Source organism: Pteronotus mesoamericanus, unplaced genomic scaffold, assembly GCF_021234165.1.
Source record: "Pteronotus mesoamericanus isolate MK-2021 breed Mesoamerican mustached bat unplaced genomic scaffold, CSHL_Meso_final contig_163, whole genome shotgun sequence".
In the NCBI taxonomy this organism is placed as follows: domain Eukaryota; kingdom Metazoa; phylum Chordata; class Mammalia; order Chiroptera; family Mormoopidae; genus Pteronotus; species Pteronotus mesoamericanus.
The window spans coordinates 9,215,636-9,231,218 of NW_026555064.1; the positions used below are offsets into that span (position 1 = coordinate 9,215,636).

At 42.8% G+C, this 15,583-nt stretch overlaps 1 protein-coding gene across 2 annotated transcripts in view; it reads left to right on the top strand.

The window, feature by feature from the left end:
- RNF150 (ring finger protein 150) overlaps positions 1-15,583 on the top strand; it is a 163,229-nt gene that overhangs the window by 103,793 nt on the left and 43,853 nt on the right. For both annotated transcript variants that reach the window (XM_054562929.1, XM_054562936.1), the window contains exons 3-4: positions 902-973; positions 2,322-2,404. In XM_054562929.1, coding sequence (XP_054418904.1) covers positions 902-973; positions 2,322-2,404 — 155 coding nt within the window. The remainder of the gene's footprint in view (positions 1-901; positions 974-2,321; positions 2,405-15,583) is intronic.

Consider the following 15,583-nt stretch of genomic DNA (forward strand, 5'->3'; position numbering starts at 1 on the left):
ATTTATCTCAGTCCTTCAAATATGTTTTAGTGCTGCAAATACATGTCTCTAACAAATAGCACATGTACCCAGGAAGGTAATATAACGTTAAAAACTCACAAGCACAGAAGCGAATCATATTTTTCCTTGACAGATTAATACTTAATTCTTTTCCCACACTCTTTGTCTCTCACATTTGTCTCTCATTGCATTATCACAGCGCTCATTAGAAAGTAAGTTTATTTTTAAAAAATAGTGCATAATATAGGATTTCTTGATGTGAGTTACAGTGGTTAAGTAGAGATTCAGTTTATAATTATTTGTTAAGCTAAACATGTATACATATTTCCCTATACCATATTCAAACTTAAACATACACAAAGAAGGCAAAATTGGCATATAAGAATGTGATGTAATCAGATAGTGCAGACAAAATATAAACCGAGTTTGGGTCTACATAAGCAAAAGAAATCTCTTAAAATTTCCAATTGAAAGGAGTATACCAACAATAAACCCTGATTGTGAAAAAAGAGGAGATGAAGTTTATTCTAACTACTCCAGATTAACTCCCTCTGTGTCACAAATGAAGTGGCTAGAGTGGCAAATTACTAAACTTTGTACTTATTTTTTGCCAGTCTGCACAGATGGAACCTGCACCAAAGTCACTGTGGGGCAGGGTCTTTCCACGCCATGTGCCCCTTGCCTAACAGTGGCCGTGAGGAGCTCCTCCCTCACAGACCCTCGGGTCCTGGGGCCGCTTTGCACCCACGTCACCAGCGCACCTCTTCCCGACCTCTTCAGGAGCAGGCATGCCACTTGAGCACGATTCCAGAGACAGCTGCCCTGGTTTATTAAGTGTTATCAGAAACTAAGTCAAGAATTCCAGGCCTTTATTACTAACAAGCAGCTTTTGATGTTTCAGCGCCGACTAGGAGATGCTGCAAAGAAGGCGATCAGCAAACTCCAGGTCAGGACCATCAAGAAGGGTGACAAGGTAATAGCCTCTTTTCTTTCGGGTGAGGAGCTATTCAAACAAGCTCCAGGCTTCGCTTGCCACCAGGGTAGAAGAGAGAGAAGGATGGGAAAGAAGAGAGAGAAGGATGCTGATAGCTCTCCCCTAAGTATCTGGCATTATACCTGCCTTTATTAAATATAATTTAAAGCACTTTATAAAGTGCACACAGTAGGACAACACAGTAGTTTGGAAAAATATAAAGTTGGGATGAAATTAGTATACAAATGCACTACCTAAAATATATAACTGAATGTAGGTTGGGGCTTTCTAATAGCCAATGCAAAGAAGGAAATAATATTCAATTTTCAAGTGGTACCTAATTACCTTATTCCTGTGCCCCACGTGGTGTTTTGTTTTGTTTTGTTTTAATGACTGTCCCTGTATTAGGACTTGAAAAAATTTTCCCATCAATCTTTGCAGGGAAGACCATGTTATGTGCTGAGTGATGCCCTCTACTTACATCTACAGTACATGCCGGGAGCGTGTTTAGTGCCCGAGAAGTGTAGTGTCTAGAACCCCACAGGCGTCGCGGCAGGCTCCCTCACTGTAGAATGATGGCCTAAAGCCAAAAGCGGAAGCACATCTTGAGGACAGCAAAGTGGCACTGTCCCTGCCTGCAGCCTCTGAAGGCCTCTCTTCACCCCAGAAAGTTTGGAGCAGTGGATTGCAGACGTGGATTGGGGGCTCCTGAGGGCTTGTTAGGGATTCATGACGCACGTGTGTCCCTCGTGTTGTCTCTAGTCTAAAAGATTGATTTGTCTCCCTAGTTACGTGCTGCTGTTTTTCACCTATGTAAAAATGCAATTGAACTTATTAATATAAGGACATTCATGTAAAATCACTACTGAGTATAAAGTATTTTTTCACAACTTTTTCCCCTGAGACATAAAACAATAAAAGAATAAGGACTATTATATAAGTAATATTTAATGGAGTACTGAAAGGGACGTATATACTTGGGAAGAAAACGTAGAAGCCCTATTTTAGAGATTATACATTAGATTCCTGAGGAATGGATAGATAAAATATCATTCAGATATTTTTCCATAAACAGTGCTTCTCATCTTCGAGTTTTTGATATGTCACCATAAAGCACTGTGGCCTCACAAAAGTGCCAGCAGGGGAACCCAGAAACAAAAAAGTAGAGGACAGAAGGAATGGACATTCAGCCAATGTTCAGCCAGTGATTGATAAGAAACCCTCCCAGCCCCAGGGCTGCTGAAGCTTGCCTGGTTCTTGAAAGGGATGCCATCCTTTGGCATGTTGCTGGGCATTTTCACAAGTCACAGGTACAAAAGTAGGCTCATGCACACTTTCTCTGTTGCAGGAAACAGAGCCCGACTTTGACAACTGTGCCGTGTGTATTGAAGGCTACAAGCCCAGCGATGTGGTGCGGATCTTGCCCTGCCGGTGAGTCCCGGGGGCTGCCTACTTTGACTGGGCCGGTGCGGTGAGTGCCCGCCGCCCTCTGGCTCAGACCTGTCAGGTTCAGCTGCCCAAACACTGCCGCTTCTGTGGTTCAGGATCAAACAACCGAAAACTTGTTCTTTTTGTGTAACCTTTCTCCTTGGAATATTTTTCTGATCCTCTTTGCACCAAAGGAAGTATACTGCTGTGAACCAGGACCTCATGATACAGTTTGATAATGGGGTTCCCAGTACAAGTTGTTCTTACAGCAGATCTGTGATATTCAGAATCAATTCTCGATTTTGCAGTGCTATTTTAATTAAATGAGGAAAACCTTTAAAATGTTTTATGAATGATCATGAAAGGATCAGCAGCCAGAATATAGTCAAGAATGTATAGGAAATCCAGAGGCAGATTCCATTTCCCTAGTTTTTTTGTCTGTTTGTTTTTACTAACAGGAACAGAATGTGATAGTCCCTCCCACCCCCCCACCCCCACCCACATGTCTAGAGTCGATGGGAAAGAGCACCGGCACACAGAGGTGGCAAAACTACCCCGATAATTCTCATATAATTCCCGTCCCCTCTCCCTGTGGAAATTTACAGTGTCTGAATTCTTTTTCTACAGTTAAAATTAAATAAATTTAAATTGTAATTACATTATTTCCAAGCTGCCTTAAAAGTCGTCCCCCTATAATTAAAAACCCCTTTTTAGTGTTTCTGCATTTGTGCAAGTGTTTTAAAATCAAAAATTAAATTCCGCCTTGACGAAATGGTCCTCACTCAAAAACAGATTGGCTTTAAAAAGTCTTAGAGTACTTAAGTAAATAAAGTAGAAAAACACACAAAGGTGTAAAACAATCCATTTATTCATAAAACAGTGCATCATTAAGAACTATTTATTAGAAATATGAAAGAAAGAAAGTATGTCATTAGAGGAATCGGTTTAATAATCTCACAACGACCAAGAAGTGACAAAACAAAAAACAAAACCCAGGATACTCAAATAAATGCAGAAACTCTCAAGGGGAATGGATCACACTTGAAATGCTTTTAGGCAAATTGATCATTAGGAAACCCGGTGAGAAGAAAGTGCAGGCGGGCTGCCTAGCCAAGGCCTCCGAGTGGGATTCCTTCCCTTCATTTATAGATGGTTGGCTATCCCTCAGACAAAATCGTAGACTGGCCACAAAAAGACTTGTAGTTTCTGCCAAAAGAGGGTACAATACATTATCGACATTATACTTAGTGTTTACTTGGTGACTTCCAGAAATACCAGCAGCGAATGGCAGTAAGTGAGCCACAGACAGCCTCTCAGCATAGCCTCCTTCATCTCTGCAGATTTTACTCGGGGTTCCCAAACCTGGTAGTTAGAAGCGGGAAAAGTGCTATCCTTCATGCTATTTCTTGGAGATTGTTCAGAGCCCTGTGAGGCTGCTCCTACTTTAAATATATGTATGAACTTACACAAATGTAATTAAGAAAATGTTTTAAAAACTAGACACAGCATTCCCTTAGCCCTGGAATCCATGCAGGATGAAAGAGCTAGTTCCTTCAGAGCTCCATGCCACTGCCCCCAGTTGCTGGAGGCTGCATAGCATCCCAGCCACAGACGTATCTCAGTTCCGTTCGCTGTGGCCTGTTGTGTAACATCTGGCTGATTGTAATTCTTAATTATGACAAATTACATGGCTTTAGCAGTATTTTGGTTGTCATGATGGATCAGTCCAGATCTCCTTTTACAGTAAAATATTTTAGAAATATTATGCAAGAAAAAATAGCATTTTAATATTTATTGCATGTGCTTACACACACACACACACACACACACACACACAAAACTTTACAGCCGGTTCAGTTTGGCCTCAAGCTTTTCCTTTTTACATCATTATTTGGTTCTCCACTCATTCCTTGATTCTTTTTGCTTCAAGCTCCTTCCTGTCCATATGCTTTTATTTTCTTATTGTGGGCATTACTTTAAATAGCAAAATGCATTGCACATTCCCAAACACAGGTTATGCTTAATGACTGTTTAATCTTAGACTCGCCACACATATTCACTCTTTGAAGAGCACATACTTTTTTTTCCATGCTGACTTTAAAATCAAGATTTTTTTTTATGCCTGTTGCTCCTATCTTCCAGTTTGCACTAATGGATGTTACCAAACAAATGCACTGGCATTGGCTTTTTTGCCAGATAATTTGCTCTGGGGTATTAGGAAGCCTTTGCTCCTATGAAATTCATAGACTCTGTTTCCCATTATTTCTAGGCTGACTCACCCACAGAATTCTTTGCATCTCCTTGGAGTCAAAACTGTTTCAAAAAATGTTCCAGTGTATTGTCTTCCTTCTCTGACACTCTTTCCTGTGTCCTCCTTACTCCTGACACACTGGGTACATCTCTGCTCTGTTGTTGACATGTAGGGTGTCTTTCCATATCACTGAGGGATGGATGCTCTGGTACCACCATATTTGCAAAGTCATTCTCTTTTTTGTTTCTTTCAGAGGACCTTGCACAAAAGGAACTAATCAATGATTTCCCCTCCTATCTGTAGTCATGGTGATAATTAGAGTGAAGTCGTGCACATGCATCCCTACCGGCTCCGAGTACAAGTTTTCTTTAACAACAGACCTATGATATTCAGAATCTATTCTTGCTTTTACAAGTTCTAGTTTAACTAAATTAATAAACTCTTTAAAATATTTTAAAATGACCGTGAAGGGATTGGTAGCCAGAATATGATCAGGAGTGAGTAGGAAGTCAAAGGCAGATTCCATTTCCCTGGATCTCCATGGTAACAGGAACAGAGTAGGACAGTGCCACCAAAACTTTTAGGATCTAGGAGAGGGTGCCAGCTTTGCGTGCATTGTGTTTCTAATATAGGCTTCACATTTATTAACAAAAGAAAATGCCAATGAAGGATCTTAGATTTTGATTAAACAATCTAATTTATCGAACTAGAAATTGATTTTTACATACTCAATTCAAAACCCAACAAGTAATGATAATTATACATATTTATACTGTTGTTATTATTGCTATTATTACACTATAATGTGACATTACTCCTATTATTAGAACTACTACTGTTCCTAGTACTATCACTATGACATTACAACCTTCAGTTCTTTCCTGTTTTTCTGCAGGAGCTTTCTCACTAAGCTCTCTGCTTCCACTCCTGCCCCTTAATTATTCATTCTGAATGAGTCTATTTTTAATTACACTAGACTAGCTTAACTCCAGGTATGTTTCAATGAATACAACTTTAAATTCCTTAAATGTATCAGAAGTATGACGAAAAAGTTATTTAGAGGACGATTAATTGAAACGTACTTCAGTCCTTCTATTTCTCTGAATTCTATTTCTGCAACAAGGTAGACTCACAGAAAACTAAAAACGTGCATTATGCCTCTTGGCCCCTTACGGGGGGATTGAGTTGGCTGGTGCAATGGCCACTGCTTTAATCCAGTATGTCAGTATGTATCACCCTTAGGAAACCTGCCCTGTATCTTAGTATTTCGTACTCTCCTCCAGGGGGCTCCCCACAGCGATTCGCCGATGGAATAACTGCATTTCTCCCCACAGGGGGATGTTTTTATACTGTGGAGACCGGATGGTGATGCCGGCGGGTTTTTTCTCTGCTTGCTGACGACGAGCTAAGGGCCGGAGTGGCGGCCCACACACGGCCGAAAGGTGTTTCTATAGCCCCATCTCTGACCCTGGTTTATGTCTTTATCCCTATTTTCCTTTCTTCATTTGCTCCTATGGCATCTTTTTAGATATCTGCATACATCTTCTAAGTCCTTTCCAGAATAAACATTTCCGTGTCTTTAAAACTTGGTCAACACCATGTTTAATTGTTATATAATATCCCATGTACCATAGTTTACTTTATTATTTTTGGACCCTTAAGTTGCCCCCCTATACACACACATACCCCTTTTTTTGCTGTTATTTGTAAGGCTGTGATAAATAGCTTTGTGTGTAGACCTTACTTCATATTTTGGAGGATTCCCTTTTTTCTAAAATTAGATATTCAAGTTACCTAATTGTTTTTCATCAAGTCATACTGAAGGAGTTTTCCAGTCAGTCAGAGCTGAGAATGTTCCAAGCAAAGACAACTAGCGGTCAGCAGGAATTGTTAGCTTGTCACGTACATGTCAGGGTGGGGCAGAGTAGGCTGGCATGGGCCGTTTAGGACCCGGATGCCCAGCTGAGGAGCCCGGCTGGTGGCCAGGTGCTGGGGACCCTCTGAGGGGCTCAGCGTGTGTGCTGTGCACGGCACGCTGGCACCGTGCGGAACGTGGCTTGCAGGGATCTGACTGGAGTTGGGGAGGCCAGTTAAGAGACTGTTAACCTAAAAATAAAAGGCCAAAGTGAAAGGCAACAAGCATTTATTTGAGATCAAAAAGAATAGTTATTCTGGAAACACTGATTCAAGCAGAAACCCAAATAGTGTTCCAAAGAAGAAAGAAAAGTTAGAAGCTCTTCTAGTAAGGAGTGCATTATTAAGAATTATCAGCCCTGCATTCTTAGCCTTATAGGATTCGTCCAGGATGGTTCTCGGTCACATGTCGGATGGTCTGGATGATGGATCCCAAATGGCCCAGAAGGTGGATACCAGGAGGTCTGGTCACGTCCGGGGGTCTGGGTAATGGATGTCAGGTGGACATATTTGTGAGTTCTCCAGGGTGTAATTGGATGGCCTGGATATGGGGCTCCTGCCGGGGGTAATTAAGAGTGTTAAGTTATCTGCAGGCCCGGATGTATATCTAGGCATTAACGCAGGACTGGAAAGTTCAAAAAAGTTTAAGTTCCCAGGCTAGCGAGAACAAGAATAGAGTCTCTGTTCGTGCAACAACTTCCATAATGTTAATGCTTTCAGCAGCTCAGTTAGAGTGACTCCAATTTATATACCCCCTATCTTCACGCTCTCCTCCAGACTTGCAAAGCCCAGGTAGGAAGTGCTGGAGGCCTGAGTGGGAGTGTTCGCCCCGGAGAGGGGGAGAGAAGGGCCCAGTCGGGAGAAGGTCGGGAGGAAAACCCAGCATGAGTCAGCACTGGGGAGAGTTGGGAACGGCTGCCTGCATCAGTCAGTGACTGGTAGATACATCTGTATTTGTTCATAATTAAAACATGCTCATATCTTTTCATTCGGATTCTAAACAGTGGAAAAAGTCCTGCAGCTAGCACACTAGTGCTCGAAAACCGTAACATAAGAAACAGATTTCAAGCACTGATTTTCTTTTAACACTCGGAAAGCACTTGGAAGACCAAGTTTGTCTTACCTTTTGGAGACTTTCTTCTTACTTACCCAGCCCCAGAACACTCCCATAACTGGGTCATTAAGGCACAATTCTATTCTGGATAGATAATCATTTGATTCTTTGTGTAAATGCTGTGCTGCCCTTCATCTTTCTCTTCTCTGTTTTAGGAATGAGGCTACATTTCACTTGTAATCGCTTTAGGAGCTCTCTTTAGTAATTCAGGACATACAATATGTAATGCTGGGGTTTTGTTTGTTTGTTTGAAACTTAAACCTACATTTTTACAAAGATCAAACCTGACTAATAGTATTCCTGTTGAAAGAGATGAAACAGAGATTTAAATACAGGAATATGCCAAAAATAGAATGAGTGGCTATCATTAAAGTGCAGTACACATTAATAATGAAAGGACAGATGAAGCTTGTAGGTCACAGATGGGGGTCACGGATACCCTAAGTGACAAAGGAATTTCTAATGGCATTTCAATGTCTGAGTCAGATGGAACCTAAAAGCAATTGGCCTGAAGATTTGGAAAAAGACTTTTTGAGGGCTGTTGAAGCAAAGCCCAATTTTGGTCTACTGGTTTTGATAGATTCTTTGAAGGTCTGTTGTGTACCATGTGTCTACATTTGACAAACACACTCATAAATCATCCTCACCCATCTAACCAGTCAGGCAGCCAGCTATTTTTCTTTCTCAGTTGATGTGACCCAAAGACAGGTGACATTTTCTTCTACCAGAGTAGGAGCTCTGGGCAACATCGAGCGTGAAGTACTTAGCAAACAGTTAAAGGGATCCATTTGTAGAACTTTCTGAACAAACACGTATCATGAGACTTCCAGAGCAATTTACCCGCCAAGGCCCCGTCTCGTCACAATCGAATTCATGAGATTCACTGAGCTAATGTAGATGAGAGCACAGTGGCCTGCCCAGCGAGTGGCTGGCGTCCCGTGGGCCTCCCTGGAAGGCTGTTTGCTCATTGTGTCCCAGGGGGTTTCCTTGTTTTCATTGGGTGCTTCCAACCAAGCCCACCCGGGAAGCCCACGGCCTCCCCTGCCTCTCCTGAAGCTCTGCCGTGGGATCCATGCCTTGGACCCTTTAATGATGACCCAAAGTGACATCGCCGTTGGATGCTGATAGTCATTTGGGAACTTCCCTTTGAGTGGGTGGGGAGGACTCTCATTCACTCTCCTTGCCAGACATGACATGATCATTACAAACAACATGACATAAAGGAGACTTATGATCTGATATAAATGTGGACATGATTTTAATATTTAAAAATTCAAAGCATCACAATCGACTTTTACTGAAAGCACTAAAATGAAACACTGGCCCCTTAAGATGTTTTCTCCAGGGACCAGTCTGATTTTTAGATGAGTCAAATGAACTGAATGTCTGTGTGGACAGAAAATTCCAACCTATTTATGAGCACAAAAAAATTACAAAATGCTGAAATGTGATCAGGACCCTGACTAGGAGCCCTGTAACTCGTGAAGTCGAAAACAAAGGGGTGCTTTCTAGCTGGGCAGAAATGGCCTGTCCTGACTTTACCCTGCATGCCTGTGACATAGGCTTGATGAGGAACAGATTTCTTTCCAAGTTCCCTTTTTTGAAAAGACTGATAAATGATGGTTGGTTTTCATAAGGTTTGACTTACTCTTTCAAGCTCATGTTATGCAAGTTAGATTATTGGGCATGCTATTTGTATATAAATGTGATTTTGAAAACAACTGTCAAGATTTCCTTGCTAATTACTACATTTTGAAAATAGAGAAAAGTATAAAGAAGTAAACAAAAATAATCTTAACACTGGAAGTAATCATTATTAATATTGGTATATTTAATTTTTATAATGTGTGTATAGAGACACCATATATATTGTTATACACTGTATGTTGCTCAATATATACCATGTATATGTTAAACAATGTAGAGTCCAGCCATTAATACAGTTTTTATACTACTTCCTTATTGAATATTAAAAAGTAAGCATTTTTTCACAACTAGAAATTATTTTAAAATATCTAAGTGGTTTCAGAGTAGCCCATTATTGGAGTTTAGTTAACGGCCCTCCTATTGTTCAGCTTTTAAATCGCTTCCAGTTTTCATCATTATAGAATCGTTACTTTGTTTATATGTTTTTTTCTATATATATTCCTTAGGATACATTCCTAAAAGTGAACTTACTGGGTCAAAAAGATTTTAAAGGACCTTGATAAGCTTTGTCCAATTGCTTTCTGAAAAGGTGGTAATTACTTACACCCCACTAGCAGGAAGAGGGGATGCTTGTGTTAGCATCACCTTAGAACCATGAAGTAGTACCATGTTAGACACCGTCCTCACCCAAGGGCAACGCTAAAGGTAGCACTAGTTTTAATTCCCATGTCTTTGATTTCTCTGGGATACAACTGTTGACTAACACAAGCCCTTACTATATCATATCTAATCTAAGTTGTCATTGGCTGTAAGATGCTTATTCATTTTTAAAGATGTTAAAATGTTGGGACCGGGGGTGGTATGGCCTAGAATTGATAAAATGTGACATTAGCTATTTTTAAATTTTTTTTTCATTTTTAGTAAATAATGCTTTTTCTCATTTAAATATTTTACTTCGTTTTGATAATGCTTTTTGATTAACAGTTAAAAAGGTTATAAAATTTATGATTTTTTACTTCATTCAGTTTTATCTCTTCCCCTTTATACTTCCCTACCAAGAAATAAAATAACAGCAATTAACTACAGTTTAAAAACTCTATTTGAAACTTATGTGGTAGAGCATTCCACTCAATAGTTATTGTTTATGATAACCATTATTTAAAAAACTCATACTTTCAAGAACATAACTTCATATATACTGCCAAATTAAAAGTTATAGAGCATGTGGGAGTTTAAAATGACACAGCTGCTTGGGAAATTTGACAGTTGCTACTCAAATCAAACACATACTACCCTCTAAGCTAGCAATTTTGTTCTTGAATATATAGCCAGGAAAGCTGAATGCAGATGTTCCCAGAAAGACCTGGGCAGGGGAGGTCATAGCACATTTATGCATAATAGCCACAAAATGAAAACAACCCAAATGTCTTAACTGCAGAAAAATTTATAGACAGATTGGAGGACATACATGCAATGAAATATTACTCAGCATTAAAGAACAATATACTAATAAGTATACATCAACACACACATGAACCTGAGGACATTATGTTGAGCAAAAGAAACCCAAGCAAAACAAGAATACATACGTTATGATTCCATTTATATTAAATTCAATCACAAGCAAAGCTCATCTCTGCTGCCAGAAGTCACTCTGGCAGGTTCATGGCAGGGAGTGAGTGGTGGCGGGGGAGGGGCCGGGGAGCTCTCTCCGGGGCAGTGGAAGCTGTCTGTCTTCATCTGTGTACTGTGTGCGTAACTGTATACATACTTCAATCACTGAGCTTTCTGAAGACCTAAGCAATTTTTATACCTACATTTAAAATAATGGGAAAAAATTGTAAGTACCAAAGAAGCTATGCTGTGGACTTTAAAAAAAAATAATAATTCACTTTGTGCCTGAGTCAAAATTACATAAAATTTAAGTTCAAAGTGTGCAGATGGTGTTTTCTAATAATTTTTCTTTGATTACTTTGGATTTGCCTGTGTACCCAGCCAAAAATTAAGTGCATCACTTAATCCAAGGGATTAAAGGAAGGAAACATGAAAGGAAGTGGCAGTTCTGGAAAATAATGTCTGATGCGTCACTTTCTGTCGTATTTTCTACAGAGCAAATGCCACCTTGGGAAAGAAGTCTGCAACTGTAATAACCTTGTTAAATATGGCATTCTGACTTCAAATGTCCTGATCCCCAGTTATATTAATCAACTAGACAGACGGGACGAATGCCAACCAGCTTTGCCGCCCCAGCCAAACGATATAATTAGACCAGGGTCAAGTTTGCGGCGCAAAGCCTCCCTCCCCCAGAAGCCAAAGGAGGGAGTGAGACTGACTGCGAAGGAGGGTTTGGCAATCCCCTCGTAACGTGCTTTCCCCAAGGATCAATTTCTTCCACTGCAGCTAAAAAAAGAAGTTGAGTTTAGGAGCAAGATGATCTGATGCAGTGTCTTAGTTTTCAAGTTTTGTTGGTTTTTCTTTACTGCTGTTTAAATCCAACGCCATGGACAACTGGGTGAAATAAGTGGCTGTTTATTACAATACTTTAATTTTGAAAAGCGCTCTACTGTTTGCAAAGCTCTTTTACATGTACTAGCTAATTGGCATCACAATGGCCTCTAATATAGAGCAGGTACCATTAATGCCTCCTTATTGTAATAACAATGAAAAACAAAAACAAACCTTTACCTCGGAGAGGCTGGTCACAGGGCCCCAAGCAAAGCCAGGTTTTGTGACTTCTGAGCCAGTCTTCCCATTGTATCACAGGCTGTGGATTTGACCCCTTGGCCCCACCGTCTCCCTGCCCCGTGAGAGGGCTCTGCTGTGCTCACAGCTCCCTGAGAATATGGTTTTGGCTAACAGTCTTCCTCAGCAATCCCCATCTCCCTCTAAGCCAAATGCCTGAGAACCCCAAGCACGCCAGATCAAACCTGGCCCAGCTATAAGGATTTTACTGTGTCTGCCATGTTCTCAAGCTTGTTGTCATGGGCCTGAAAACAGACCCTCCATCTGCACTGAGGTCAGTGCCTGCGCCGGGAGGTGAGTAGCGATTTATCATCACGTCCCTTTTAGTCGCCGTCAGGTAAACCTGCTAGCACGGCGCCTTAGCTTGCCTGAACAAGGTCATTATGTTTCCAGCAACAGCCAGGATATGGTCACTTCTGGTTCTGTGGGACAGCTTTTTTACCCCTTCCTTTTCTTCTTTTCCTTTTAATTTTAAACAATGTTTACATGACCTAAATAGAAGGCATCAGATAAATGCAGTTTCTCATGACTGGTCCAAACCTTCCAGACCAAGCCCAGTGGCAGAGTCTCCCCCGCAGCGAGGCTCTGGTCCAGTTGGACGGAGCTTATGGCAGGAGGGGCTGTGTCTGCTCAACTGTCCTGATCCACACCGAGCCCCCAAACACCGCCTGGCAACCACTCTAAGGACTTGCTGTGCAGGAGACGTAGAAGCATGCAACAGTATGGAAGGAAACAGCTTAATGACAAGCAGTCCATCATCACAAGGGAAGTGTGGGAAAACCTGGCTCAGGTCTGGGATCATTCTCCTCGCTGTTCATGCCTCTCTCTTCTCCACTCCCTCCGTCTACATTGGTCCAGATTGCCAGTTTGGACCATTCTTTCCCACTACATTTCATATTCTAAACTCGTCCAGCTTTCCACCCAGCGGAGTTTCTCCTCCACATCCCAGTACGCAGCTGTGCCTTTCGCCCCGGCAGCGGCTTCCCCCCGGATTTCCTCCCCCGCGTCTCCGCGCGGCACAGCCCTTCCCGCCTTCCGTTTCCTCATCTCCTCGCCAAGGAACTGCCCCCTTCCTTGAATTCTGTGGCACTTCTACTCGTATCTATTTGTGACCTGTCACCTTCTTTACATGTTGTACCTCACATCACTTAAAACAGTTAAGTGGACTGTGCATCTTCCTTCGAACCTATCAATTCTGCGTTAAAAAAACGCCTCATCAGCAGGATGCGTGTCTGCGTCCCCTGGGCACTGACCGGTCAGAATGCGTGCCGGTGTGGCCGCCTGCCTTACAGGGGCGGAACCGGCTGGTCTGCACAACATGGCACAGCAGAAAACACGGAGCGGTTCCACGGTCATTGAGCGCCTGGGTTGCCAGTGACTGGACCACAGGCAGGGCACGTGGGTCAGGCAGGGGGGATGCACAGGAAAAGCCAGTGTTTTCCACGTGGTTTCCAAAGTCATGGCAGTCAAAGTGCTGGTGAGGTCCTCATTGAATTCACTTGATTTTAGGAGCAGTTAGACAAATCAGAAAGTCGGTGAGAGCAAGTTAGGTTTCTTTTGTCCTCTGGATACGAACGGGGTCTGTTTCTGCTCCGCAGCATCCGTGAACACGCCCTGGGCGCCGTCAGCCCTGGGTAGGTGCATCGCCAGCCATTCTAACCCAGGGATGCCTGTGCCCGGAGCCATTCGCCGATGTTCCCAGAATGAGACTTGCCTGGAAGGGGTGGCCCTGTGAGATATCTGCCAGGCAGTCGAGGCAGGACGCGGGCCCCTCAGCACCCTTCACGTCCACATGAGGAGCCACTGGCTCCCAGAGGAAGGCAGAAGTCTTTCATGTGTTGGAGTCCGTGAAAAGGAGGGGGACCGCTCCCAGACTAAGCTCTGCCGCAGAAAGCTCACCCGCAAGGAACTGCGTTACAGTCATTGAATAACGATTTGGGGAATTGGAACTTAAGAAATTATTTTTTTCAGCACACAATATGGAGAGCGCACCCTATTCCAGGGACACTACTAGGTTTAAAAAATAGAAACACTTCCTCTCTGCTGTCACGGGTGTCACAGCTCGCTCAGGACATAGAATGGTAAGCCAGGGTGACCACAGCCAGCATCCATTCTGATTGGTCAGTGCCCAAGCTGCACCAGTAGTTTAAATATTTTTAATTTCACCCATATATAAAGAAGTGATTCGAACAAACAAAAAACACAAAACAGCATGATACTCTGACTTCTTAAGTGCCAGGTAGTATTCAAAATGTCTATGTTCTTTGTCCTTTAATTGTCATAACAATCCTCTGAAAGGTTATCCCTGACAATAATAATACTTCAAAGAGGTGTTGTGACAAGTAAAGAACATTGTCCTAGAACATCCAAGGTCACAAAGCTAAGGCCTGGTCTTCAGTCCCTGAAAACCAGAGCCCATTTGCAGCTGCTGTGACAAATGTTGGGGAACGATAGGGAGGAAAGGAGAAGAAATGGATTCCCCTTGGTAGAGTTCGGAGAAAAGAGGCGGGGTCATCAGGGGAGAGAAGGGACACCTGAGCTGTGACTGGACCTATGAGCGAGGTTTGCCACCCTAAAAAACAACAAACAAAAAGTGAGGAGGGCATCCCAGCATTCTGATGCCAGTGCAGGGTGACGGGGGGCCGGCAGGGGTGCATGGTCGGGCTGGGGGAGCGTCTCTGAGGGCTGTGCTCAGGCCTTTGGACTTTGTGCGCTAGGCAGTGGGCGCAGCTGAAGCGCGGTGCGCCTGGGGGGTGCTCTCCGACTGTACTTTGGAGAGCGAAGGCAAGAGAGAGGAGCCAGGCGAGGTCAGGAAGAGCACAGGCAAAACAGTGGTATTGTTTTCTGGGGCACCTCACGATCCACGTGTGAAAACTCGGTGGAAAGGTGCTGGAGCTGCCACCTCGTTGTTTCCCAGGGTCATAGGGCACGGACAGTGGGGAGGACGGAGCCTCACAGGCCGGTGTTGCCCTGCTCCCCATCAGCCAGGCAGGCTGTGACCTAAGGACAGGCCTGATGAGGCCTGTCGCTTCCCCTTTGGTTCTGCCGGATCCCCAGCCTCTGTAAGATACTGCCTCCTTGAAGCTGAAACACAAAAACACATTTGCAAAGGATAAAACTTTGAGTTTCTCCAACTCCCCCACAGCCGCCCCCACCAGTTTATTTGGGAGGGGGGAGTGGGCAGTGGAGTGTAGAGTGGCCAAAAACCCGGGCTGCTGTGCCGGGCTGTGGCTAGGTTTGAGTCCTAGCTCTGGAGCTTACAAGTGCTTGGGATAATTTAATTCATTTTAACGGGCTTCAGCTTCCTGCTCCATAAAATGGGAAGGGTAATTTTTACCTTAGAGGGTCATTGTGAATTAATAACATATGTTACATGCCTGGAAGATAGTAGGCATTTGGTAACCAGTAGGTATTGTTTATTCGTTAAATTAAATTAGTTTTATTAATTAAAAACTCACTCTTATTTCATCGGCAGCTTTGCAAATAATAGTCTGAGGCTCTGAAGGAACACCCC